Source organism: Pagrus pagrus (assembly GCF_965226575.1).
Source record: "Pagrus pagrus genome assembly, chromosome: 12".
Classification (NCBI taxonomy): Eukaryota; Metazoa; Chordata; class Actinopteri; order Spariformes; family Sparidae; genus Pagrus; species Pagrus pagrus.
In genome coordinates this window covers 22,297,288-22,325,133 of record NC_140196.1, presented here as the reverse complement: position 1 = coordinate 22,325,133, position 27,846 = coordinate 22,297,288, and the positions used below count along the sequence as shown (strand labels likewise).

The 27,846-nt window shown below is 40.3% G+C and overlaps 2 protein-coding genes across 2 annotated transcripts; one reads left to right on the top strand and one right to left on the bottom strand.

Annotated features, from left to right (window-relative positions):
• Positions 1-99: 99 nt before the first annotated feature.
• cdc73 (cell division cycle 73, Paf1/RNA polymerase II complex component, homolog) lies at positions 100-27,635 on the bottom strand. Its single transcript, XM_084369728.1, has 17 exons — positions 27,472-27,635; positions 26,652-26,757; positions 26,054-26,123; positions 25,757-25,819; positions 25,454-25,506; positions 24,280-24,368; positions 23,629-23,842; positions 21,791-21,889; positions 21,409-21,487; positions 21,098-21,162; positions 9,388-9,445; positions 5,748-5,783; positions 5,509-5,596; positions 2,949-3,110; positions 2,135-2,235; positions 1,047-1,188; positions 100-926 (listed from the first exon to the last, which is right to left on the bottom strand). The coding sequence occupies exons 1-17, from the start codon at positions 27,600-27,602 to the stop codon at positions 890-892; spliced, it is 1,593 nt and encodes a 530-aa protein (XP_084225854.1). The 5' UTR covers positions 27,603-27,635; the 3' UTR covers positions 100-889.
• Positions 12,928-19,746, top strand: LOC311266980 (beta-1,3-galactosyltransferase 2-like). Its single transcript, XM_084369731.1, has 3 exons — positions 12,928-13,698; positions 14,904-15,061; positions 15,208-19,746. The coding sequence occupies exons 2-3, from the start codon at positions 14,978-14,980 to the stop codon at positions 16,375-16,377; spliced, it is 1,254 nt and encodes a 417-aa protein (XP_084225857.1). The 5' UTR covers positions 12,928-13,698; positions 14,904-14,977; the 3' UTR covers positions 16,378-19,746.
• Positions 27,636-27,846: the final 211 nt, after the last annotated feature.

Sequence of the window (27,846 nt, the reverse complement as noted above, 5' to 3'; positions counted from 1 at the left end):
ATCCTTTACACTGGACCTTAAAGATCAAATAAAACCTTTATGAAACTGAGACAAAGATTAAGTGAACTTCAACCATGTACAACAGGCAGTAGACAGATATGTGTTTCTTTGAGGCTTTATTGTCTATTTTCATGTAATGACATAAAGCAATACTTTCCATTACTTCTCTCCTCTAGCACAAGACCAACAAAGAAGAAGAAGAAGAAAAAAAGACTTTAACAAGGCCATTGCATGACCAAATATGTGCTGTTCTTTCAAAAACTGAACTAGGAACTGACTGAGATCATTTAACTGAACCAGAACAGAGTCGTCTTCCGAAGTATTAACAAATCACTTACCTGCGCCCTCCTCTCTGCTCCAAGAGCTTTGGCTCTGACAGTTTTTTTTTTATCATATATGTACATTCAGACCACAAACACCCAAAATAAAAAAGAGAAGTGTAAAGGAAGTCTCTTTCCTCAAGTGAAGTGGCTGTTTGGTTTGTACTGAGAGTCACGTTCACATTTCTCTCAGTCTAAACATTGCTGAGTTGAATTCACTGACAACAAAATTGCAAACTTCTCTCCCTCTGACCCCATTATGTATTTGTCTCCACAGTATGTTGCCTTTTTATATAAAACATATTTTGGTATCTTGTTGAACTACATGAAAACATTAGAAAACAAATACAACAAAAACACAAAAATCCCCTAAATCTTCTCTCCGGTGTCCAGAGCAACATATCCACAGAGGAAGTGTTGGAGGAAGTCCACTGGATAATCTGTCCTCCTCGTGTTAACATGGGGATAATGATGGAAGATGGGATGGCAGCTTGGATTAGAGGGGCCACCTCTGCAAGAGGTGGACCGGGGAGAGTTGGAAGGTTGGAGATGGACGCTGTGATCTGGGCTCAGAACCTGAGGTGAGATTTGTGTTTCACCATGTATCTGTTAAACAAGAAAAGGAAGGAAAGGTGAGTTTTATGCAAATTGAAACATTATTCTGTACAACTGCAGTCCACAAAAACAGATGGGTGTACATGGACCTGCACGAGAATAAAGACTGACCTGTCGAGGGTTTCCCAAAAGCGCAGGAAGACGGGCCGGTCCAGATGGCGCCTGTGGCGGCTCAGCTCCAGGACGGTCACGTCCCACTTCTGCACGTTGGGGTCTGTCTTTGCCTCATCATACTTCAGATGAAAGGCTCGAACTGGAGGGGAAACATGCACAGAGTTGAGGGTGGAAGGAAACAAGGCGCCATCACTGCTGTGGCACCTTTAATTAAAATTCACACAGAAACTGATTACTCAATTAGCTGTTTGCTCTCACGGCTCCAGACTAACTTCTTCCACTAGTAGCACTGGTGCTCCTTACTGGAGATTTAGGAGCACCAGCACTTAAATCATCATGCAAAGCAATAATGATTAATAATAAAAAGTAATAATACAAATTATTACATTCCCTGTGATTCAACTGTATCGCAAAAATCATTCAAGCGTTTTAGAGGAAGTTTCCAAGAGTCCCACTGAATAAAAGAACTAGACATCAGGCTCCGACAGATCCCTGGAGAGGTTTAAGGTGACTGCTATCACTGCTGTGTACAGTGACACTTATGTGCAGTTTGATCATAAAATACATCCGACAACTACTGTTGGCATATAACAGACAAACAGAATGACGGCTGACTCATATGAACGAGTTCACTGCATGTTGCATGTGCATCAATCCACCTTACATAGGCTACGTTTAGGAAATGGCTGTATCGTCACTGTGCTGCATTTTTATAGACCACGAAAATGACGGTAAACTCTCGCCCACATCCAGCCCTAACCCTTCCTTAGATCAGATCTTGTGTGTGTGTGTGTGTGTGTGTGGGGGGGGGTTTGTAAATAAAAATAGCAAACTGTTCATACTTACACTGTTCATATTACAAATACTATGTCATACTGTAAATACTAACTTCATAGAGTTCAATAGAGTTATTTCTATTTCTTATCTTCTTATTATATTGTTTATTTTTAACTTTTTATTATTGTTTAGTGTGACACTGTCCTTTGGCTGCTGTGACTAAGAAATTTCCCCATTTGCAGGACAAATAAAGGAATTCTGATTCTGATTCTGAATATCTAAAGAATGTCACAGTCTGTATCACTCACTTTTGGCGAAAATGTCGACAGGAGATCCATCAGGCAGCAGCCACGGCCAGCCTTTGAACTGCCAGGCAGGACCCTGCACAAACACAGCCACCACTCGATCCCTGCAGGCAGAAAGATTGGTTGTTCTTGTTGTGTTTGAGACGTGTTTGTCAAGCAGCTGTGTTGATGTTAGCATGTAGATTGGTGCACTTTATACTGTAGGGTTAGTGTATTGAGGGTTGACAGGCACTCCACCAGGATGTAAAATCCTGCTCCTACACTGGTGCTGAAAACATAACATGAAAATACAACTGAGAGGGGGAAAAAAAAGAAAAGAAACTGAGAAGAAACCTCAACTCTTAAAAAAAAACACAGAGGCCAGATTTGTGAAGTACAAAAGCTGCGCATGTAACACAGGCTGCAACCCTGAGTCATATTCCTCAAATACTAATGACTCAGTCTCAGAGACGCTGGTGTCAACAGCTGAGCCCCCTGACGAGTGGACTTACAAGTGGTCGTTTAATGCAGTGACTAATGCTGTACAAATGTACCTGTACATCTGCAAACAGACTGAATTTTAAGCTGAAAAAGATTCAATTGAAGGTCAAATCCTTTGCATACTGTTTCAAAAGACAAAACTAGGATGTATGTGATTATATTATACAGAAATGAGCAGAGTATTCCATCAGAAAGGCTCACAGTAGAAGAAGCTACTTAATTAGAGATATTCTCATGCTATGTAATCCTCAGAGCCGTGCTGGTTTTTCCACATACTTCTTCTGTTTGGGGGAAGAATGTTAATAAGCCGTTAAACAGACATTAAATAAATGCTCACCAGTCCTGCGGAGCCAGTTTGAGCGGCTGATCAATGATGCGGTACGGCACAGTGACGCTCAGTGTTGTGCCACCAGGCTGGATCTGATCTTTGCGCCTCTGAAGCAGAACCTCATTGTCGCGCTGGAGTCCCTGCTTCTTCTTCTCTTCTGACGTGACAAACCTGGTATGGTACAAAGTTTATACTGTTGCTTCATTTGGTCACTGTTACACATGTTCTTACTCGAGTTCAAACATGACTTTTAATTAGTCAATCAATAAACCCCTCGCCTGGAGAGCGATTGTCAAATCATATCTTAGAATGTAGGCAAAGAGTTTTGTCCGGCTTTGGATTTTTCAACACGATGAAGTGTACATGGAGGTGTACAAAGACAGATAATAGGTCTGTAATGAGTTTAGATGCTGAATTCCTTTGTGCCCTTTCCAAAACCAGAAATACAAGAGCACAATTGTTAATAACTACATGGAATAACATCTACTCCATTAAAAAACTTTAAAGGGAGAACCCCAAACCTCCGTTATACTTGTCCCAGCCACATTTTAAAGGCTTAAAAAATTACATTTTCTTCCTCCGCAACTTCAATTTTGCTGGTTTCTTATTCAAATCATATACTGTATTTATGTAACATTATCGAGGATTAACATATGAAACCACGTTTCTAATACTGAAGACGAGGTTGTTTCGTCTAACATGCAGGCATACAGTAAACAGACAGATGGAGTTGTTGCATTGTGATGGTTAAACATCAACAGTTTCCGCAGATGCTGATCCTATTTGGAAACAGGTCAAGCGTATCATATGCACAGACGTATTCATGTCCACTGGTCTCTTGTCCATCTAACATGAGTGATATGTTACCTTGAGCCGACATTATGTATTACCTCCACATTCCAAAGAGAAAAGAAACGTGATTTTTCTACTTATAATGGATTTGTTGCCACACAAGCAAACATTACTACAGAACATTTCCTCTCCTCTCCTCTAGGCTTCAACCTCGTCATAGCTGCTATATTTAGTTGCATAATTAATTTCAAGTATAGATAATGGGTTTAATTAACAAGTAGATGTTTTCCAGCCCTGATTATTTCGCTGTTGCATTCAAAACTGGACGTTCATCCTTCATCATCTCTTGCTACATCACAGTTGACTATTAAAAAAATTATAAAAGCGCATTCATCATTTCCATCTGGGCTGCTGTGTGATCACCAGCATCTTCTCATGCAGTTGTTATATAATCATGAACTGTCCAACTGTCACCATCCTGTTAGCACATTACTTAATTGCTGTAATTACAGGGAAAAGGGAAACTGTGCCACTGGGTGTATCAAGGCACAGCGTGCGTCGAGTACATGACGTGCTCATGCGTACTTTGATTAATTTAATTTAATAACTGGGAAAGAATACAACCAGCTATGATTAAATGTATGTAAATTCATGCAGCATCACACAAACCTCTGATTGCTGCTTGAGTGTGTTGTAATGAATACACATTTTCAACATGTTTTGCTGAGGAAAAGTTATAGTTTGAGCTGGAACCAAGATAAGGTTCATGGAAGTGTAACAGTGAGCAGATAATCACAAAGATATGTAGAATTACTGCCCTGGGGTTGTTACAGCTTACGCCCATGTCTGTCCTGACTAATATAATATATGTCGGGAAGACTTTGAATGAATTTAATAAAAAAGGTATTAGGTGTAGATCTTGTTGATATGGAAGTAATCACCATATTAACGTGTACGATTTCACTGAATCATTTTCAATGAGAAACATGCTGTCATCACTTAGAGACAATTTCAGAGGAGTACAGAGAGCTTCATCACAAGATGCACCAACAATCACCTGAAGCTCAAGAGCAGCGAAACCACTCGGCTTGTTCTTCAAGTATGGATGCTGCTGCACAGAGGCTATAACTTGTAAAATGTGGACGCTTCACACACGTCTTCAACCACCACAGTTTGAAAGGTGGGCAGCTGCAATTAGTGCCAACCAAATCTGAGACATAGTGACAATCTCCCCCTCTGTTCCCGAGTTACAGTGTTGAATAATGGCCAGAAAACTGTTTTTTGCATAACATTATGATGTCACAGTGCATTCAAAATCTGACCTTTTGGATATCAAGTGTCATAACTTCATTATTTTATCCTATTGGACACTGGTATGTTGGATTTTTTCCAAATTATTGTAGGAATTCTTGAGCTAAAGCCAAGACCTCACCAAACACAGCGACCTTGATCTCTGACCACCAAATTCGAGTCAGTTCCTGCTTGAGTCATAGCGAACATTTGTACCAAATTTGAAGAAATTCCCTCTTGCGTTCTTGAGATATCGTGTTCACAAGAATCAGATGGAAGAACGGACGGACAACCTGAAAACATAATGCTCCTATGATGCCTCTGCGCCGGTGACAACCATTGTTGGAGGCATTATGTGTCTGGGTTATTCATCTGTTACAACGTGAACTGATTAGAGTTTGCATGTCAAAGGTAACTGTTACATAATAAAAAAACCTTTTTAAGCCTCCGCACTGGCGACAAGTGCGGAGGCCGGTTGTCCACTTACTTTAGATCCTGCAGAAGCTCCTTCGCATTGAGCATTGTGATGAGTGAGGTGGTGGCAGCGGGAATGATGACAATGGGTGTCCGGGACCCTGTCGACAAAGTCATAGGAAAGGCTCTTAAAAACAGGTAGTGTAAAGGAAGTCAAATGACAGAATGGTGACGATACGACGTACTTAACAGCACACGGTATTTTACATGAATACTAAAAACTTAGCATTTGACGAAGTGAAAGTGACGTACCTTTCTTTTGATTAGGTGGGGGTCTGGCCTGAGAAACTAAAGGAAAAAAAGACGAGAAAAATGTGAAAATGTGTGTATAAATACAACATATACAGGCAGCATTACATTTCACAGAGAGCGGATAATATAATGATACAAGACACTGGCATAGAGCTGGAGCCTATCCACGCCGCTGTACAATGACTGCACGCTGTTCCTCAGGGACAGTGATGGAATGTAACCAAGTACATTAGGGTATTGTACTTTTCTTGAGTACTTCCATTTTTTGCAACTGTATACTTTCACTACACTACATTTATTTGAGAACTTTAGTTACTAGTTACTTGGCAGATTACATTATTGATCTCGTGAGAGGTGAGTTGTTTCAGGAAGAAGACGGTGGACACATGAGGTGGAGAGAAGAGTTTGGTGTTTACCTCTAGGAGCTGCCAGCAAGAATTATTTTCCAAGGTCATGGCTGAAGATTTAACAGATTTTGACACTCTAGATGAGCAACAACAGTCACAACTATCCTTGCAAAATTTCAGAGTGGGACTTGTCCTTGAGCGAGACTTACAAAAGGTTACAACGATGATCTTATCATTTAACAAAAAGGTCCTTCTCTGTTGGAATCATTTCTGTAATGTTGTCAGACACTCAGCCTGTTTGTGGCACAAACAAGCACGTCAAGTGAACCCAACTTTGAAGTTCGGAGTTGCCTCTAAGGACTCCGTTGCAGCCATTGCAGCCATGTTGCGGCTGCCAGCTGAGGTGATCTACTGGACGGATTCTGAAAAGTTTGGTGAGTTTGAATCATTTACTCACCAGATTATGAAAACATATTGCATATAAAAATACTGGAATTTCCCCCTTTACTCAAGTACTAGTCATATGGGGAACTTTCGCTCTTAATAGTTTAACAAGAGTTTTACCTCAGTGTGACTTTTGGGTACTTTTTATGACACTGCTCTGGGACGGGTTAAATGAGAACAAACCCCACTTCTTTGGCACTGAGTTTGATTGTATGTGACCAATAAATATTCTGCACTAACTACTAAATCACACTAACTAGTACAAAATTAAATGCTTTAGCTGAACGATTCCTGAGAAATTATTCACTGCAGATGGCTCACTTCAAAACCTCAAATATTCAAAGACATGAACGATCTCTAGGCTGCAAGGACTGTGCATTCCTTTCTTTAGGCCGACATGTATCAAGCTGAGTTCCTCTGATCTAATCTGTATCGTGGGCAAATTTGACTGATGCTGCTCTGACATGCTCTCACTTGAAAGCTGCAGGAGAGTCGTGGGTCCATATTTGCTAAGAAGGGAAACAGACATATGATTCTTCTCACCAAACAAAAGTCCCTTTCACAGAGGCAACTTCCTCCGGAGATCATGTGCATATTTTCTACGGGATGGTCATGTGTGGCAAAAGCCAATATTACAGAAAATGTGACTGCGAAATGTTTTGCTCAAGGCCGAGTGAAGTGTAACTGTTCTGTGGCTGAGCAAAAGTTAAAAAGCGTTTTAAAGAGTATAAAACCTGATCACAGTCAATGAATATCACTGTCATGTACCTTTAATGAAGACTACCACACCTTGTCTCATTCCACATGGACATTTTTACAGATAGTAGCTAATAAAGTGAACAGAGGAAGCCCCCTCGAGCTACAAATGGTCAAATGTAGCAGCTGCTAGTCTCTGTGGAGTGTGACTGATTTGTTGGTTGGATAATGCAGTGTTTTCTCCTCTCACTGTCCCTGTTAAAGAGATAAGATAATCCTTTAAAGCTGTGGGTGGGAGAGCTAAATGACTGACATGTGCAGACAGCTGTCCAACATTTACTGACAGGCGGTGTGGGGAGGGAAACCGCCCACAGCCAGGACTGACGTGACTTGGTGACACTTGATGAAAATCACTAGCAGCGGTCGAGGTTACAGAGGATTATGACAGGAAGGGAGCTGCTGTGACAGAGTTTTTTTAGATATTTATTAAAACTGAAAACAATTTCTTGGGAGGACAGAGATTTTACATTTAACATTTTTTGCCTCATAGATAAGATGATACATGACAGTTAGCACATTAAAAGACACCTGTCTTTGTGTCAGTTGATTACTCAGTCTGTTTCCATGCAGTGCAGTGCAGAGTCAAATTATTACTCAAAATGCTTTCTTTTAGTCAAAGTAGCAAAATTCCAGTAGACTGCAACATGAATAGTAGGGATGCACTATGTAGGGATGTTGGTAAAAAAAACAGAAGATCATATTGCGATTATTCAGACAGATATTGCGACTGCGGTGCGATTCACAATTAGTGGGAATGAACATTTTTGCATCACAGTGTTCATTATTGCAAGAAAAAAAAGAAAAGAAACTGTAGTGCTGCAGAGATGCATGATAAATTCTGTTTTTACAAAGCTTCTTGCAATTTAGAGATTGCACATGATCATGTTGGGATTTCAATAATCTGATTACTTGCACAGCCCCAGTAAATACTTACACAATTTGCTCTGACTGTCCTGTGGTTCTCAAAGTGGGGGAATATTAATTTCCACGAAAAAGTCCACCCATAAGTAAGATTATGATGAATGCAGGACTATATATCATGGGTTTCTCACAGATGGGGGACCCTGGGACAAACTCTTATCAACCCGGGCTCCGTGGTCTAACTTGTGTCAGTTCAGGGGCCCTTGTAGGGAAGGTTTGAGAACCACTGATGTTGTGAATTTTATAGACTCTTCTGCAAAGGCACAGGCTAAAAAAGAAAAGAGTGCAGACGGATCTGCGCTCTGTTTGTGTTTGCTAACGAGGTATGATCTCTAGTTACGAAAGGTGAACCCACCGGAGTCGACTGAACAGTGTACCAATTGTACTTTTTATCCAGTCTGTCCCACCTGCCAGGTAGCTTTAGTCAAAGCAGTCAGTAGCTGTATGGTACAACCTGTACTTCTATATTTCTGAATATGCTTAGTGATGAAAGTCTGGCATGACTACTGCTGGCTGGTGCGGATCTTTAATTATTCTTGTTCAACTGTCATTCACATTAAGTCCAAAAAATGGGATTCAATCATGTTAAAAAAACAGAAAATTGCTCGTCAAGTTTTGTTAAACCTCCGTGCATAAAAATTTCACAATAATAGTAATAGTCATAATTGGCCATGTTTGCAGGTCGAGGTGTCTTGTCAGTCATTTTACAGATGTCTCTTTTTTAAGGAATTTGAAAAGGTACAATCCAAAGCAAGCACTCAGTAAAAGGGGCAATATGTAAGAATTTTGACTTGTTCAAAAATCAATTAAAATTAGCAACAGAATGTAAATAAGTACCAGTTTTGACATTTTGTGTAGGCCTACTGTGTTGCAGAAATATCTACTGAAGTTAGCATGCTAACTAGCTCGCCCCCGCCCCACTTGGCCCAAAGCTCCTGAGCTACCGGTGTAAACACCAATACTACCCTGGTCCTCAAGCTCCTAGTTCGAACCACTAGCTGCACAGCTAACTGAGCCAACTAGCTAAGGCAGCTGCTGTTAGCAGCATTTAGCAGTTATTCCGGTGATATGCTGCCCGCTATTTGTTTTGAGGAGGAATTTCACAGGTGGCCAATTCTTACATATTGCACCTTTGTAGGCAGACATATGCATGAATGTGCATGGACACTAACCTGGACGAGGGACAGGCTGCAGCGCCGGGGTCTGGGCCTTCCGAGCAGATGCCCCTTCCTGGAACACACAAGAACCAACGTGCATGAAAATCCAAAGGCTTAACTGAATTATTCTGACCGCTCAATGACACTCACTTAGACTTTGAGCGCTACAAATTACTTAAGTAATGAAACAGCCAGTCTGAGAAGAAAATGTACATTAAAAAAAGCTGAGTTATGGGAAAATGGGATAAGTTCAATTTAAAAGCTGTGACCCTGTTTCCACATTAATAGAATTCTCCTGGGAGAACATGGTCCTTTGCTGATAGTGGCTCATTCTCCACTCCCTCCAGGTCACTATTGATTCCCTGTAGAGACGTAAGTGTGTGCGCAAGTGCGTGCATGTGGTGGTTGGAGAGATGGGGGCTACACTAGGGGTCACAGACTTGCAGTAATCCATCATCCAGTGACATTCCCGCAGGCTGGAGCTCAAGCTGACAGAGGAGCTACAGAAACATGCAGACCTGGCTGGCCTATGGCTGAGGCCGATCAGTGCCAATACTGTCAGAGTGCTGTTACCTGACAGTCCATACCATCCCTGAATTCACAAGTGACAACAAACTCAACACAGTTATGTCTTAAATGAATAATAGTAGAACTATTACTGATAGATTTATATAAAGGCCGACCGGACCCAAAGCCGACCGAACCCAAAGCAAATATTACAAAATATTTAACTGGCTTGCCACAAAAAAAGAAAAAAAAAGAAGCAGTTACTGCTCTCTTTATGCAAATGAAATTTAAAGTCATACTATTGTAACTTTGCCACAGAATGAAGTTCATGTGATGTGTAGAAACAAAATCAGTGTTAGTATAAGACATGACCTATCTCCATTATTAATTAAACACACAATGCAAGCTTTATAGCCTTGAACTAAACACACAATATATGATTTATGTGAATCTGTCCATTTTTCCTCTCTATAGTCTATGAAATTACAAGTGTGAAAACTATGAAAATATCATACCTGAGCAGTGTGAAGCCTAAAACTTGCTCATGCAGTCCAGTCCAAGACCCAAAAGATACACCGTTTACAAGAATACAAAAATAGAGCAAAGCAGCAAGTCCTCTAATTTATGAAGTTAGAACTAATGGTTGGCATTTTGCTTCAACAATAACTTTTTAACTAACTAGTGATTTTCTAGTAATTAAATCGCTTACCAGATTCGTGGTGATGCATTTTCTGTCAATTGATTAATCGACTATTCGACTAGCGGTTTCAAAACTCGCCCATTTTACTCCCTCCCTCTCTTTCTATCACCACTTCTCTTGAAAGACCACAAGCACCAGTGGTGAAAATCAAAACAGAACTTAACAGTTTCAGTTGTCATTTTCAAAGTGTATATTTCTTTAATTTATAGTTTAATGTCCATGTGCTTGAATTTCAGGCCCATCACATGTAAACTACAGGACAGTATGGTCTATACCCTGTCAGTTTGTCATTGGGTATTTATGCAAAATTCAGTATGTCTTGTAATAGACAAGATTATGTCATGTTTCACTATCTCATAGGGGTATGGGGAGAAAATGCGCAAAGTCTATTTGATCGAGCCAGACAGGAAGTCGCACAGCTTATTGCCATAGTGCATCCAGTCGATTTTCAAAATAGAAAACACCCTGTGCCGACTCGTGATCTACAGCACCACAAAGTAGAAAATCTTAACAATTAACACACTTAAAACAGACAAATGATGAAACAATTTAGCTATGGAGCCTACTCAACCACACTGGAGGCACAAAATCAAGGAAAAATAACGAAATAAACACAACCTGAGCAATTCAACAACATCAGGCAGGCATGATGCCCTTCTTCTGAAATGCTCTCAGTGGGATGGAAAGTTGCATGCAGAGCAGAGCAGAACAAATCAGCGTTGCACACTCCAGGTAACAAAGATATGCCCGATGGAATAAAGGGGTAAGAGATCTGTGTGAAGCCTCTGCTCTGTTATCATGCAAAAGAGGTCTTTGAAATACATTATTCAAGCCACGAATCCACAGTAAAAATAATGAACAGCATGTGAATATTTCATAAGATTCATTTCGACTTCCCTGTGCTGTCCACTGATGCCAGGACAGTTCATCCCTGCCAATCAAAGCAATTCTGATGTCAAACTACTGAGCACTGAGAAATAAAGAGCTCTGTGCCAAAGCTGAGGTTTAGAGAATACCATTTGCACACCGTCGCACTGCACATTTACGATAATATAAATGCATTAGAAAAAAGCCGGTCTTAACTATTAGTGGGTCCCAAGGTCTCTCCATGATTACCAAATTCATTTTCTCTCCTGCCATCCCACTCGCTGCAGGGCAGGGTCTGTCAGCAGCACTGCAGGATCACTGTCAATTACAGATAAACTGCTCGTCTGCAGCTCAGCCGCAGGTTGGACACTTGTACATTTTCTCCCTTTGACAGCACGCTTTGCACCGACAGATCCAAGAGATGCTCTACTCCACATTACAGATTTACAAAACAGTATTCAAGGGAATGCAAGATAAATGGAAGCACCAATCAGGGACTTTCCAGGCGGACGATAGCCACTACATTGATGCAAAATCCTGTAAATCCAGTACTTCTGTACTACAAGGCAGCCCTGCTAACTGAACTGAAACATTATTTGCAGTAATAACATATGATACTAAACATGTAAAGTAGTTTGTCCTAGACAGCTGTGCTTGCTTTTATGGTCCAACATCATGGACTCATCACATCAATGTATTGTATAAACTGTGCTGGTAAAATAAATGGAAGTATTTCACCACTGGAAAAGTGGCTCTTGCATAAAACTGAACGGGCTCTGCAGTAGAAAGAGGCAATTATTCAAATGACTGGGAGAAAACCAAGAAAAACATCCAGCAACCAGAATGTGCTGAACCTTTCAATTCTGTACATTTTAAATGTTTAATTCGTCCAACCAACAGCTTATAAAGAGATTAAACTTACGCATATATACAGTATTGTATCATTTTGTGTTCTGATCTTTCATGCAGCATGAAATAAAATATCACACCTAGTCTTAACGTGGCAAAATTCAAATGAGAATGCCTGAAAAATTTGGGTGTTATAGACCACCACAGCTGAATGAGCACAGCGGAAACATTGTTTTAATTATCTGTGTTCTCATCATCACCCAGTACAAGAGACCGACAGGAGACGCATTTAAAGACTGTGACCAGACAGGGTTTTTGGGTTGCACTGTCCATCACTGCACTGATAAAGAAGATGTAACCTGACCATCAGTTCAATTTGGCATTCTGCAAATCTTTAAGATTTGTGGAAATGCCGACATGAAGGGTTCCCTCCCCTCTCCTCTTATTTCACAGCATGCCAAAGCGAGATAATGCTTTATTCCTCTTTCTGGAGAGTGGGCGTGAATACAAATAGGTCAGCAGCCCAGCCCCCCTCCCCTTGAACAGAGCAGGCAGCAACAGCAGCAGAGACGGCGTGACGTGGTGGGAGAGCGTAATGCCACCAAGCCTGGAGCTGACACACAACTCACAGCGCTACCTCCTGTTCATCTCCCTCCTCCCCTGCTGCTTCTAGCCCTCTCGCAGATATCAAAACGACAGCACAGAGCGGAGCACAAGGAGCTGCTGATTTAGGAGGGCGAGAAGAGGTGAGTGGAAACAACCCCCCCCCATGCAGGGAGGGAGGAAGTTAACATGAGAGCATGTGAATGAAAGAGGAAGAAGAAATAAGGATCAGCACGGAAATGGAAAAAAAACGTTGGCAAACATAGAGATGCAAAGCTTATGCATCATCCAGAGATGTTCCCCATCCATCCCCCGCTGCTGTGATATACACAATACGACAAGCGAGGACAAAGAAAGGACCCTGGGCTGCAGCTAACTGACAACTACCGACTCCTGACCGCCTTTGGCAAAAGGCAGCAGCAACGCAGCACCGTTAGCATCAAGCCTCTGGGGACAATGCGCCAAGGCAGATGGAGAGACTGCAACGCTGGAGATCTGACACATGTTCTGCCAATGCACGCACTCATACACACACTTGTGTATGCATGTGGTAGAGGGCTATCAGTGCCTGGAAGAGGACTAAATTTCCCCCGTCAACACCCACACGTGGGTTGGGATAAAAGAAGAAAATGATTGGTCGAGTACTGTAGAGGAAATAAAGGAGAACCTGAGTCGTCAGGCATAAGCTGTATTGTGATCTGGCTAACAGCGCAGTCGGAGCATTAGTGTGTGACGATTGTAATTCATCATATTTAGGAGGGATGGATGCCAGAGCGAGATGATTACCTACATTTAAACAGGTGAGTTTATGTTGCGAAGGCTTATAATGCAAGCAACACAAATCAGCACATTGCTTCACTAAAGAAATAATTCCTGCATTAAAATCAATCAGCAGTTTATATGACAACCACAGGATGTGAAGGGTGTGCCTATTTAAGGGCAACGGTAGTTTTCGTTTCTATTGATGCATGCAGAAGTGCCAACAGTCTTTTCAGTGCTTCTGTGAGCTCTCACAAACCGCTCTTTGTCTTGTTGGGGTCCTTTAAGAGGGTAGTGTGTAATTCAGTAAAAAACTGAGAGAACACACTCCACTTCAGGGTGCTAGCAGCCTGCGAGCATAGGCTGTTCTTTCAGTAAGCATTCCTCTTCTGGATACTGTTCAAGAGCCAGAAAGCAGAACATATTCTGTTCATCCCTTTACTGAAAGCAACATAAGATGGTTCCTTTAACCAAAAAAGCAACATTATGCAGCCTTAAACGAAGTTAGGTTAACAACCAGTAACTATGAAGATGCGAAAATAATTTCTACTAATGTAACAGTGTACGGAGTATATTCTAAGTGTCGTATCGTAGGCACCTGGACATGTTTCAGTTTCTTGAAGACATTTCACCTCTCATCCAACCATGACCTGGATGACTGAGAACCTTCATCAGCATGTATGGAGTATAAATTGTCCTACATAAGTGCTATGCAAACACTACTACTGACTCAGAGCAGGAAGTAAATTGGATTCATGTCAGTATTCAAGCGTCATCCATAAGTATAAAATGTATACTTAATCAAATCATTTCAATAAATGAATTAAAGTTCATATGAAAACACAGGGTCAAGGGTGAATATTGTTATGGGATGCAGAGTCAGCTGCTCATTTACATATCCAGTAGTTATGGACCAACATTATTATTCATTTGGAGTCATGTTTGTGGCCACCTGATAGATGCAAGTCTCATGCTCACTTTTCTTTTAGCTCCGTTTTCGATCTCCCCAACTCCCGAGGAGAATATCTGGCTGCTGCATGCTCCACTAGTGCTCGCCAGCTAGTCGCTAGCTTGGTTTGCAGCATGCAATGGTGATTTTACTGGTAACAGCTGCCTGGTGAGAGCTGCGAAAGTGAACTATAGTAATAAAGTTGCTGGCTGTAAAACCAAAACAATGAAATGAAAGAGCATATGACATGCTGTACGTATCTTATCACTTCAATATATCCTCTTCTCTGTCTCCTAGGCAATCATTAGAGTGGACCCACACCTCACAGCTGGCTTGTCAGAACACAACCAAAGCGATCTGGATATACGAGAATGAGATCTCAGCACTGGGGGTTTTCACAAGTCTTTCAGGCAGCCCATCACACACTTCACAAGGCCTTGTCAGAAGCTGCTGAGGTCTGCCCTTAAAAGTGTGACAGCTGTCTGGGTGTACAAGTCCTGCTGTAAATATGCAGTGGAGACGACGTCATTGCTGTACACACACAGCTAAACTTTTCTATCTCCTCTCACTGTTGGGTGTACTTGTCTTTCTTGTTCACCAGGTGTGGCTGCCTAGGTTCACAGATATACCACGGTGGAGAGGCCATCCTGTGGTATATGGAGGTGGTGAACTTCATACCACCAAAGCTAAGTGGAACATAAGCGGCCAACACTCAGCATGGAGGTTTGTCATTATTCCTCAACCAACCTTTAAGGCTGATGCCAACATCAGCTCCCCCGAGAAGGAAGGAGTCTCCGTTTCCCCGTTAGACCAAAGTTCAGAGGATACTTTGGCAGCGAGCATAGAGGGAGAACTTACCAGCACTCTAACCCAAGGGCCTTTCACTTATATCATCAATGAGCCTGACAAATGTGCAGAGAGCAGCCCTGTTCCATTTCTGGTGTTGCTGATAGCCACCGAGGCTCGGCAGGTGGAGGCAAGGAATGCAATACGGCAGACATGGGGGAACGAGAGCGTTGCACCAGCTCTGGGATTCATCCGGCTGTTTCTGCTGGGAAAAAACGAGGGCGAGCTGGGCATTTTACAGCAGAGGATGCTAGAAGCAGAGAGCCGGAGATATCACGATATCATTCAGCAGGACTTTATGGATTCATACAAAAACCTGACCATTAAGACATTGATGGGAATGAACTGGGTGGCAATTCACTGCCCACAAGCCAGCTATGTCATGAAGACGGACAGTGACATGTTCGTCAACACAGAGTACCTCATTTACAAGCTGCTTAGGCCTGAAATTAAGTCTAAGAAGAACTACTTCACAGGAAATAACATGAGAGGCTTTGCACCAAACCGAAATAAAAACAGCAAGTGGTACATGCCCCCTGAGCTGTACCCGAGTGAAAAGTATCCGACCTTCTGCTCAGGGACTGGTTATGTCTTCTCTGGAGACTTGGCGAGAAAAATCTATCGAGCATCACTAAGTATCCGCCACCTCCATCTGGAGGATGTGTATGTAGGCATATGCCTGGCCAAGCTCCGGATTGAGCCCACTCCTCCATCCAATGCGTTCCTGTTCAACCACTGGCGGGTTTCTTATTCCAGCTGCAAGTACAGCCATCTGATAACATCACATGGTTTTCATCCGAATGAAATACTTAAATACTGGCATCACCTGCAGAGCAACAAACGCAATGCCTGCATCAACACACCGAGGGTGAGAGCAGGCAGGACACAGTCAGCCAGAATGAACAAAGAGAAGCCAGCTCGATAACTGAACTCATTACGGTTAAACTTGCCTTGTTAAATACAAATGGTTTATATCCCAGCATACTGTATTCTTAAGTTGACAGCAAGGGATTAATACACACTTTATCCAAATGGGAACCCAAAAGAAACTAGAAAAGGCAATTTCTGAAGAAATTGTGGTGTGAATGCTGGCTGTTAAAAAGCTAAAACTAATCTGCATTACTGGCTTTAAAAAGTTGAATAATATCAATGATATGTGAAAGATGTGGAATATTTTAAGGTTTGTTGAAAAGCTGAAGGCAAACTGAATAGCTGGCTTTATTTGTATGCAGAAGCAACTTAAGGAGTATGAAGAGTTGGAAAACAGCGGAATGAAATCGTGTAAGAATAATGTGAAGCATTATACGTTTTGCATGGAGTTTCTAGCAAAAGTGAGAATGAATGGATACAAGTTGAAAAGAGTATGAATAGTTGGAAAAGGAAGAAGAATACAAAACATAGTGTAAGGTGGGAGCTAAACTGCATTGCCCAAATAGGAATAGGAGCTAAAATGCGTTTCTTAAAAAAATGCTTTTTTTAAAAAAAAGTTGCTTTTTAACTTCCCCTGCTGCCATTCTAGTGTTAAAATCAAACAGTTAACATGTGCTATACATGGACCACACATATTTTAGTGCCAAATTTTCTATAGCATACCCAAATCTTAGCGCTAAAAAAATGGGCTTAGCATACCAGGGTATAAAATATGCTGTTGCAGAGTGTTTAATAATGTAGTGTTTATATTTGGACTTTGGACTATTACAATTATGCTTTAAAACACTGGCTGTGTTTATATTTGGATGACATTACAATTTTGCTTTAACACACTGGCTGTGTTAGTTTTATTATTTTTTTAATAATTTTTTGTTTTTACTTTTCTTGGATTGCCTGTCATGAATCTTATTTAATTTACTGCACACATCTTGTAAGAAATGTGTTGTGGGGCCCCTACACTTCCTTTATTGTACGCCCAATTCCCAGAAAGCACACAAAGTGCTGTGATTTGAGGGTTAATGGGGCTAACCAAAAAGTCACAGTGGTGGTTAAGGAATCATGAGCAAAATTAACAGAACATAACATTTTCCTCCAACAAAAAAGACCCTGGACTTCTTCAAAGTTCATGTTAGTAATACATCCGTTTTCATACTGAATAACAAGTTTAACTCAGTTTTTATTTGGGTTTAGCTAGCTGGTTATTTAGCCATATTGGGTACCTTTTGCTGAAACATGTTCAACTTTTTATAAAGTAAATGTTTTTGTCAATGTCACTCTTCATAAACTTACCAATCACAGCCTAGATGGGGTAGGACATTTAAAACTTTCTGAATATTGAACTCATTTTTATGAATGGTCATGATTATTGACAATTTAGTACTTTGCATAAAACCAACCGTCATCGTAGACCACTTTCCTTAAAAAACAAAAAAAAATAAAACCTAGAAAAATGTTAAATACTGGTTGTGCATTTCTTAAACTGCTGTATTGTCAAACTGAACTGCAAGTAGTATGGTTTGCTATTTACTGAAATTAAAGTGAATATACTAACATTATATAATTAACATATTAATATTATAATAACATTATACTATTAAATTAACATTTTACTTTTCCATTTAATGTTATAATATCGTGCTAATATAGAAATTTCAACTAGTTACTCATCTTGGTTGTGGCTTTTAAATTGTATAGATTTAGAAAAGGGCCAGGACACAAACCAGCCAGTTCCACTGTGCAAATATGTGCTCCATCTAGCCAGCCTCCCCCTAAGACAAACAAATTCCCCTTGTACTATTCTACATCCATTTTTACTAAAGTTGTTAGAAATATTGTTCAGTAATCTTGTTTACATACTTGAAAAATGGCTGGGAGCTAATCTGCGTTGCTGGCTTTAATTTGTATGAAGAATCAGCTGAAGGAGTATTAATGGTTGGACAAGTGGGAAGGAGTCAATATGAAAAACTGGACTGAACAGTTGTGAGGATGGAACATTATTACCAGTCGAGACTGCATGGCTGGTATTGTTTTTACCCTGGGAGTCTGTATGTGTGTGTGTGTGTGTGTGTGTGTGTGTGTGTGTGTGTGTGTGTGTGAGATCAAGGCAAAATGTGATCTGAAGAGACATACTTAAGTGGAACCCGCCACAGAAGCTGTTGTTATGATTAATTTGCCAGTATGAATGACATGACTTAATGCAAGAAAGTCCCCAATACTGTTGTGAACGTTTGAGTGGTGTTTCCACATGAATGTATAACAAAGAGGAAAGAGGTTGAAGATGAGTGGGTCTGATGGGTTTTCTGATTGACTTCTTTTGTAACAAAGTTTCAATTTTATTCTTTCAAATAAGAATATTTTGAAAAGTTTAAATGTGATTTGAAAGTTGAATAAGAACCTCAATGCATGAAAGATGTGGAGCATCTATAAAGTTTAAATGGTGTCTCTAGCTGATAGTTTGAAGCTTGGGAAAAGTGTAAAAGTGTGTGATTTCTGAACATTCCTTCAATGATTTTAAAATGAGGGAAATTTCTCAGAAAACGTTAAATATTTCTGAGAGCATAAACAGTATGATTGAGAAAAGCAATAGCACACCATTCCTAATTGAGCTGAATATTTTCATGTTTGAATGATGTTTCTATGATGATAAATTAGGAAAGGGTTAAGTTGCAAACAAAAGCGGTGGAAGAATAATAAAGAGGTTTGTGTGTAGAAGAGCATATGTTTTGAATGTTGGAACCATTGTGTAAAAACTGATTAAGTGCTCTGAAATGATTGCCAATTTTGTACAAAAGAGATCCAAAATGTTGTATGTCTGAGTCAAACCACTGGAGAGTTGAAGTATACAGTTATATTTACAAAAAAATAAGCTGCGTTTCACTGTGGTGCAAAAGCTACATTTTTGTAATAATATTAAGATCTACTGTATTTGTTTTATACTGTGTATGCAAAGTGAACAGGGTACAGTGCCAATAAAACATTTCCACACATGTATCAAACAGTCAATAAAGTCATTTCAAAAGAAGCTTGTTTCCACATGAAGTCATCTACTAGTGATTGTTGCAGACCGACAACAAATGTGGGACCAGCCACTTTTGCACATCAAAAGTCCAAAAAGTCTATTTCTGGAAATAACATTTGAGAAAAAACAAACATCTTAAGACTTAATGAAGTGCAAATGTTCCCCTTATTACCTTAGTACTGTACTGTCTTTGTTAATTCCCTTTCCAGCTGTTATAGAGACCAACTGGCAAACAGCTAAGTAATATGATGCAACATGATTTTAGATGATGCACCTCTTAAATTTCTTAATGGTGGTGGTTTTGGTGGTGGTTTCTGCTGATTCTCTGTGAGATGTTAAACTAAACTGGAATAAATTGTGTATTTTATTTCTGACATTTGAAAACTGTAATTCATTTTAAAGTGGAAATCTCGAAGATTTCTGGAAACAGCAATTGCAGGTGTATTTTTGGACCTCTCTGCTTCCACTTCTGACGTCAGTCAGTTGGCAGCTTTGCCACGGCTCCATAACAACACCACATGAAGGCAAAAAGGGAATGATTCTGAGACAGCAATTATAACACTTATTATTTACTGAATAAAAAAATGTTGCTATAAAAGTAATGTTATGTACATAGGGTTGGGCAATATCTGCCGATTTGGCAAATGACATCGTGATGGACGATGACATAGTCGTTTATGAATTTGAGGCAGTGTTTCCCCTCAGTGTTGTCCTAAGGCAGCAGTTGCGTATTAGCTCACTACTGTAGCCGCCACTGTTTCCCATTGTTGCTCCGACATGAATCTCCAACTGACTCACCCTGCAGAGGAAAGTCCTCTCTTCCACCAACAAACATCTCTGTGCCAGGTTTTAAAGTGTCCTTGTCTCTGCACCACATGCCCGTAACTTAGCTTTGTTCAGCCTCATATGCATAAAACAACGCCGGCCTACTAGCCAAGGAAGCTAAGCAAAGAAAAGTGTGTATGAGAACGAAACACTGCTGCCACTAATTGTCTTGGCTTCGCCTAACTGAGCTGGTTTAATAAGAAAATAATAAACGGGACATGGAGACGTAATGTTAGTGCACTGAGAAGCAACACACTTCTTTTCATTTCCTCTCCCCACATATCACAAACAACAACAACTCTTGCCCTACAGCAACACTGATGGGACGGTGGCGTCGTTCATCGGCCCAACCCTAGCACATGCTTATTCATTGAACGTGTCACTAACTGAGCCGCTTGTAATGTTTTCTGGGAAAGTCGCCACCAACACCCAGTGTACATCTACACTTTGGTATAGCAGCAAATGCAAGGGCTTTCATCAGTGGGCCATAGACTCAATCATCATTGTGTTACCTCATTCGGCGATAGATAGTGATTTAACACATTTATTTACATGAAAATCTTTGAGATTATTACTTAACTGACCTAATTTAACTACCTGAGAAACAGAGATTAAGTGAATGAGAACTGAGCCTTTAGATGGCAGTAATCAACAACATCATATGTTACACACTTTTGTTTTTACTGCCTCAAAACCACATATGACATCATAAAAATACGTCACAGTGAGGGTTTGGTTAGCTACTGCAGATACCATGAATTATATGAATTATAAATGGGTCTTTCCAGATGTGCTCAGGCTAAAATCGACCTGCAGTGTAGCTCCTGTCATCTTTCAACACTATCAGCAAACACGAGAACTTTGATCTTACCGTCACAGACTTGAGGGTCATGCCGTGGTAGGTGCCCATGGTATCGATCTTGAAACCCTCCGTTTCTAAGAAAACAACAAACAATGTGTTGCAGATCACTGGCAGAAAAAAACTTTCTCAAAAGCATAAATGCAATAAAAGATAATGACAAAATGTTATTCAAAAAGTTGGCACCTTTAATTTCTTATCATCCTCACTTAAGGAAAAAGGTGCAAATGTACAATACCACACAGTCACACACAAACACACACCTCTTTGTAATTGTTAGATCAAAGATCAAAAATAGCTACAGAATCACAGGTAAAACTCACCCTCTTTTCCTTTGAATCGCTCCTGATCGTATCTGTTGTAGGCAGTTGGGACAGGCTGCTTGTTCCTTAGGGACGGGTCCTGGAACCAAATGAAACAAACGGTTGCTTACTTTACACACTTGTCAGAGCACAGTGCAGTCAGCCCGAGAATTCATTTCTGTACTTGCCGCGGCTCGAATGAGTTTAATAACTGCTGACCCTTTCTACATACATCTCCCAATTAATTCCAGACTTTATTTATTGGAGCAAAGTAATGTGAAAGAAAAAGTAGCAACTATACACACACAAACAGACACACTTTTTATTTTGACTCGTCTGGCCAAATGTAAACTTCCTTGAAAATTTGAATAAACTAATAATGCACAAAGAATGTCATTCTTACCGCCTGAGTAGTGTTCTGTGCTGGTCTTTGCTCTGGTGCTCGCCCCTCTTCTCTGGCTTTCACTGATTGAAGGATGGCAAAGATGTTCTTGGAGAAGTTCTGCAGTGGATCAACACAGATAACTATATAATGAGTTCATGCGTAAAATGACGATAAGTAAAACACATTAAGGTTTCAGGCTCTCAGCTAATGGTCTACACGTACAAAGATATATCGTACAAAACTGTCCCTCATCAGAATTGTTTAAAATCACATCAAAAGATGTGCTGGATAGTGTGCTGAATACTGCCATCTGCAGGCACACTGAAGTTTTAGCATGATATGATGCTGTAGTGTTCGTCTTTACCAACAGCCTTATTTGTATGGGATCTGTCTCCAACTACAGCATCTCCTGAAAACTGTTGTGTACCGATTTGTCATAAGTTTGCCTCGTGACAACCAAATACACCACAGCAGGGGGACAGAAGACAACAAAGCTGGAATGTTTGTGAGAATGAAAATAAAAGTGGCCCCTTGCTCAGTTGTCAGTTAACACTTTTTGGTTGTGAGAAAAGGCCAAAACTGTAACTACCTTTGTATGGAAATCAACTTTTGGAAGTGAATTAAATTCTGCCAAAGTAATTTATCTAAGCATACAGTTGATCAACCCTATAACAACATTGACTAGGGCATGTCAAAGTCCTTCAGATACCCCAGTAAAAACTCTTATTTTGAGAATGTATACCAGTGAATGAAAACCACACTATTGCTGCCATCTAGTGGTTAAGATTTTCACCTTGTTACACACTGTGGGTATTTCTACAGTTGAGCCAGGTGGAAGTTTTCCCCACACCCACGGTTTTGTCCCTGAGACTTCAGCAGATTTGTTAAAATAGGACAGCTGTTGTCCAACTCAGGTTTGTACAGTAAAGAAGCCTTCCATCCTTCTTGTAAGAGGAGTTGATTTTTGAGTCTCATTCCCAACTTGTCTAACAGCCACTGCCAAAACAGCTGAAAACTGAACACGATAAAACAGTCAAAGACAGCAGATGTCTGATAGTACAAACAAGAACAGAGGAGAAAGACGACAGAGATCCAGTTAGAAGCTACAAAGTTACTGTGAGCTGAACACACACGCTTTTAAAAAACCCTTTCTCTCAGTTCTCCCGCACAGACATGAGTCGAGTATCACAACAAAGGCTTGTTTAAAAAGGAAGAAGGGGAGTCTTCACGGATTGGCCACAATTGCGAATGTCATGCTGCCCGCTTGGAGACCAGGCGAGCACGCTTTGGCGCAGCTCTGGAAAAGGTCCGTGTGAGGGGCGGCTCGTCTCAACTCAGCACGCGGCACGGTTTGACTCGGCATGGCCAATACATCCACTGGAAAATCCCCACTTGACTTGAAATCAAAATCCATATTGAGCCAATGTGTGTATGACAATACAAGACAATCCTGACATTCTTATGCTCATCTGACACAGGTGTGTATGATTAGGCTGGTTCGCGGCCTGGCGCACAACACTGCGCTCAAACTACGCAATATTTAGATTGATGCAAGTAATGCTGAACAAAATTCACACGCGCGACTTCTGTCTGGGAATAAAACAAAAGTCAGTCCTAGTATAGCTAGCAAAAAACACAAAACGCTGGAGCTGGAAGACTCCCCCTGCATCCTTCAAAATCAGTCCCCCTGTACTGTGGTATGAAACAAATCGTGACTTCCGTTTACCATAAGGCCCCTAGAAGGAACAGTCCAACATTTTGGAAAACACAATTGATTGCTGTGAAGACAGAAAGCACATTGTTTGAAAAGACACATCACTGGGATTGGATATCTTGGGTTTCAAGCGGACTCTGACCTTTCCAGTGCTCTGGAGAATGGTTGTCCTGGTCCTCCAGACCCTCTCTCTGCTGACAATATCTCTGGTGACATCCACCTCAGCGTCCACGAAGCTTCTCTGCTTCAGGGTTATGTCGTCATCCAGATCTGTTTTGATGGTGGAACGTTTCTTGGCCATAATCTTGGCTTTGATGGCTGCAATCTTCTCCACTGACATGGCCTCAGACAGCGATCTGAAGAGGGAGGATACAACATTTGATCATTTTAACAGCTCACTGCTTTGAGGAGCAGGTCCATGAGTGTCAGATTAATATTGAGTAATACTGATGCTTCTGTAACGGGCTGCAGCGAACCATTACTTTCTTTATCAATTAATGTCTTTTTTTTTTTTTTTACTTAATGAAACAATTAATTGTTCAGACTATATCACAATTTCCCAGAGCCCAAAGTGACATCTTCAAATTGCTTTTGTCCAACTGACAGTCCGAAATCCAAACACTCTTCATTCATCATCAAGACCAACAGAAGCAGGAAATCCTTACATTTACAATGTATCAATTGTTTTACATTTGTGAATGTGAAAAATGATTGAAATAACAAAACAGATGGCAATTAATTTTTTTTCTATCGATTAATCGACTAATTGTTGCAGCAGGCAAGTCCATTATACCTGATCTGGTCAGTCTGCACGATGCCCTCTTTGTGGCCCTCCAGACGGGCAGCCAGACGCTCCTTATCCAGACGCACACGCTCCTCATCCTTAAAATGAAGACATGTACAAACTATTAGCAAACTACAGAATAAAACAGGATGTAGTATTTGCACCTATGATTTGATTTACCAGGTCAGTGCACTCCTAGAAGTTTAGTACTCTGTCATCTACACCGTCAATTAGTTAGTGGTATTTCGTATGATTACTGAGATTTTTGTCACTTGCTCTTGAAATGAAAACAATCAATTTATGACTTCTTATATTCTTTTCTTTGAACTTTACAGGGTAAATGTGATACGTTGCACCATAAGGAACCCCACATTGAACTATTTAACTGTTCCTTTAACGTTGCAAGAGTGAGTCGGTCAGTTAAAAGTTGTTGTTTTTGTTTTTTTAACAACCTGGATTAATTCATCAGATGTAAGAGAACATGTTTTGTTCCATACAGACTGCAACAAATGTCACATCATCATAGTTTTTTCAGTGAAAATGAAAACTGTAATGCAAAAATCATTACAATTAATTGTAATGTCCCTAATTCTAGCTTAATATCTACACACCAATTTCAAATAGACAATCAAAGGTTTCACTTAGCAATTTCTGTGGAGCCTTTGTGGTTTTGAAGTAGAACCAGATTGAAAGGATGTTTAACTCTTGAAGCCGTGTTTATTAAATTAAAGGCACACTATGTAGTCATGGGGAATAATATTAAGAGAAGAGAAAAATCTTCACTGATAGACTGAAAAAACTGAATTACCAAACTGTCAATTTCATATTGTTTGTTTTACTGTGTTTATATTTGCAGGATCCTTCTAAGTAGCTACTTCTCTAGTAAACTAATGTTTTGGTTACCTTATTCTCCTTGAGGACAGCTTGGTTATATGGGAATACCAAATAACTACTTCTGAGTTTGTATTATCACCTCATTAATATTGTAAATATGAACTGTGGGTGTGGATGAACAGCTATCCGGACCAGCTGCCTGCACACATATGTATTAGTTCACTATAGTAGAGCTGTTCCTGCTTGGGCAATGTAGAAAAGGAAGTAAATGATATAACAGCACTGACCAACATGTGAGTATAGTGTTTATACCAAAGAACTGGTGGCAGGATATTTTGTGTGAGTTTACCTCAATCCTTGGTTTTTTGGCTTCAGAAGATACCTCATCAGCTGCTCGTTTGACTACAGAAGCAGAACAGTGGTGTTATTCACTGCACACAAGTCCATTTGTTTTTCTGTTTTTTTTAGACAACTTTCCTGACTGAGATAATATCACTTCAAAAGAAGCAGTAGACAGCGGCAATTTACAAATTAAGCTTGTAACCAGAGTTTTCAATAAAAACGATTGATCCATGCTCACGAGGCAATAAATTCTTACCGCAGGTAGAACTAGCTATTCAAACGTCATTTAACAAATATAGTGTGAACTTACCTTGCGTTGGCCTTTGCAAACCTATTTCTATAGGTGCACTTCTGTCGATACTTGTTGATGTAGCTGTGAAAAGACAAAATAAGAAACTGCATTAATAAGTAACCAATGAGAACAACTAAATCTACTCTACTCCTCGTATGGTTCCATCAATGAAACCTGTCAATACAGTATAATGTCAGTCAGAGCCTGTGTGACATCAGGACATCGTTTAAATACATTGCGGGAGTACACACAAACAAATCTCTAACATTCTGCACACAATAGACAATCGACACAGGTCTCCCAAGTGCTACTTACAACTTTCGCCATTGAGATATGACAGCAAGCCTTTTCGATCAGGTCGTCTGACAACAGGGATGTTCTCTGTCTATAAACAACATGAAATCATGTTACCCAAAATGAGTGATGTATTTTGCATGTGAGACAAAAAAGAGAGGCTGAAACAGGGGGACTCTCCTCAAGTAATATTTTACTAATTAAAGGTGCACTATGTAGTTTTGGGGAAGACACTTCGGAAGAGAAAGATCTTCTTTGACTGATTTGTTATGCCTAAACAAACTAAATAAACAAACTCTTTTTTTCATGACTGAATAAACAACCTGACCTTAAAGGACAACACAATTTCACACTGTTGTACTTTGTTTATATTTGGCGGACCCTGTCACCTTTCTAGCTTCGAACAGTGTTCTGGGGACTTTATTTACTTCTGAGAACAGCTGGTTTATTCACTTATGGAAAAAATGTATATATCTGCCTTTGTGTTATTACCTCATTACTACTGTAAACATTAAAATAATGAGATTATATTTCTTCTCCAAAACGACATAGTGCATCTTTAATGAAATACAGGCACTGTCAGGATAAGGCAGCTTGATAGTTATTCCAGGACACTTACTGCAGCTCTTCGCACATACGATGGATGCGGGAGATGCACATTGTTGAGCAAGAACAAGATTGAGTCCAAAGTATAGTACTCTTTGGGCTGGCCCTCTTTACCAGTACTGAAGGAAGAAACACAAGCATAGAAAAACATAACCATCACTCCAAAACAAGATCATCTGACAACCATAACATACGATTTATCCTGCACAGACCGCTGCAAGCGGAATATTTAAGTGAATCTGAGTTACATAAGTGTATAATATGCAACTCATATAGTACAGTTACTTGATTATTACGAAACACAAGTTCTGACATGACATAAACACGGAACTATCAACAGTTACCCGGTGTGCTAATCTGCTAATCCGTGTGCAACTTTATTTTCTGCTTTACATGAGCAAAGTTTGCTTGTTGCATTGTAAACAAAGCTGCTTTAAGTCATGACAGTAGAAACTCAAGTGTCTAGTATTTCCACTGGACTCCATGGGAACACAACTCAATGCTAGCTAACGTCGCTGATGAGTTAGCAGCGAATTACTACTGCAAGTTTAGCTGTAGCTACACCGACTATAGATACCTTTAAAGTTTTTAAAAAAGAGAAAGCCTAAAACTAGCAAAGAGGCTTCATGGACTACAGCACAAAACTCAAGTATCACGCTAAAGTAAATTCAGAGTGCTTAAAGTTTAGGGTAAAACAACCGGGAGAGGAGTTAGGTTAGCATCTTAGCAGCTATAGCGAGCCTTCCTCCGTTTCCAGCAGCACAAGGCACCGCTGAGCTTTAGGTGCGGGCCTACTACTGAAGCGATTTACAGACATGTTACCGCTGACATACCCCCAGATTATGTAGTTGGTCTTGACATTTTTCGGCCAGGAGAACTCTCCAAATATAACTTCATCTCCTTTAGCGACGATTTCTTTTTTCTGGATGTTATACTGACGGAGAACACTCAACACATCCGCCATCTTCACTTGTCTTGATGTAGTGTGTTTGCGAGGCCCCCAGTTATCAACATGATGCGGCCTCGCAGGATGCCTGATCTGACTCAAACTTTATTTTTGACCATTTCCTCCCCAACGCGAGTAAAAGACACATTTTCTCAAATTGTGCCAGGTTGAATTAAATATGCGCCATCGCTAAACGTTAATATTTATTTTGACTGGTTTGTTTTTCCAATTGGCGCACACACACACACACACAGTGCTGGAA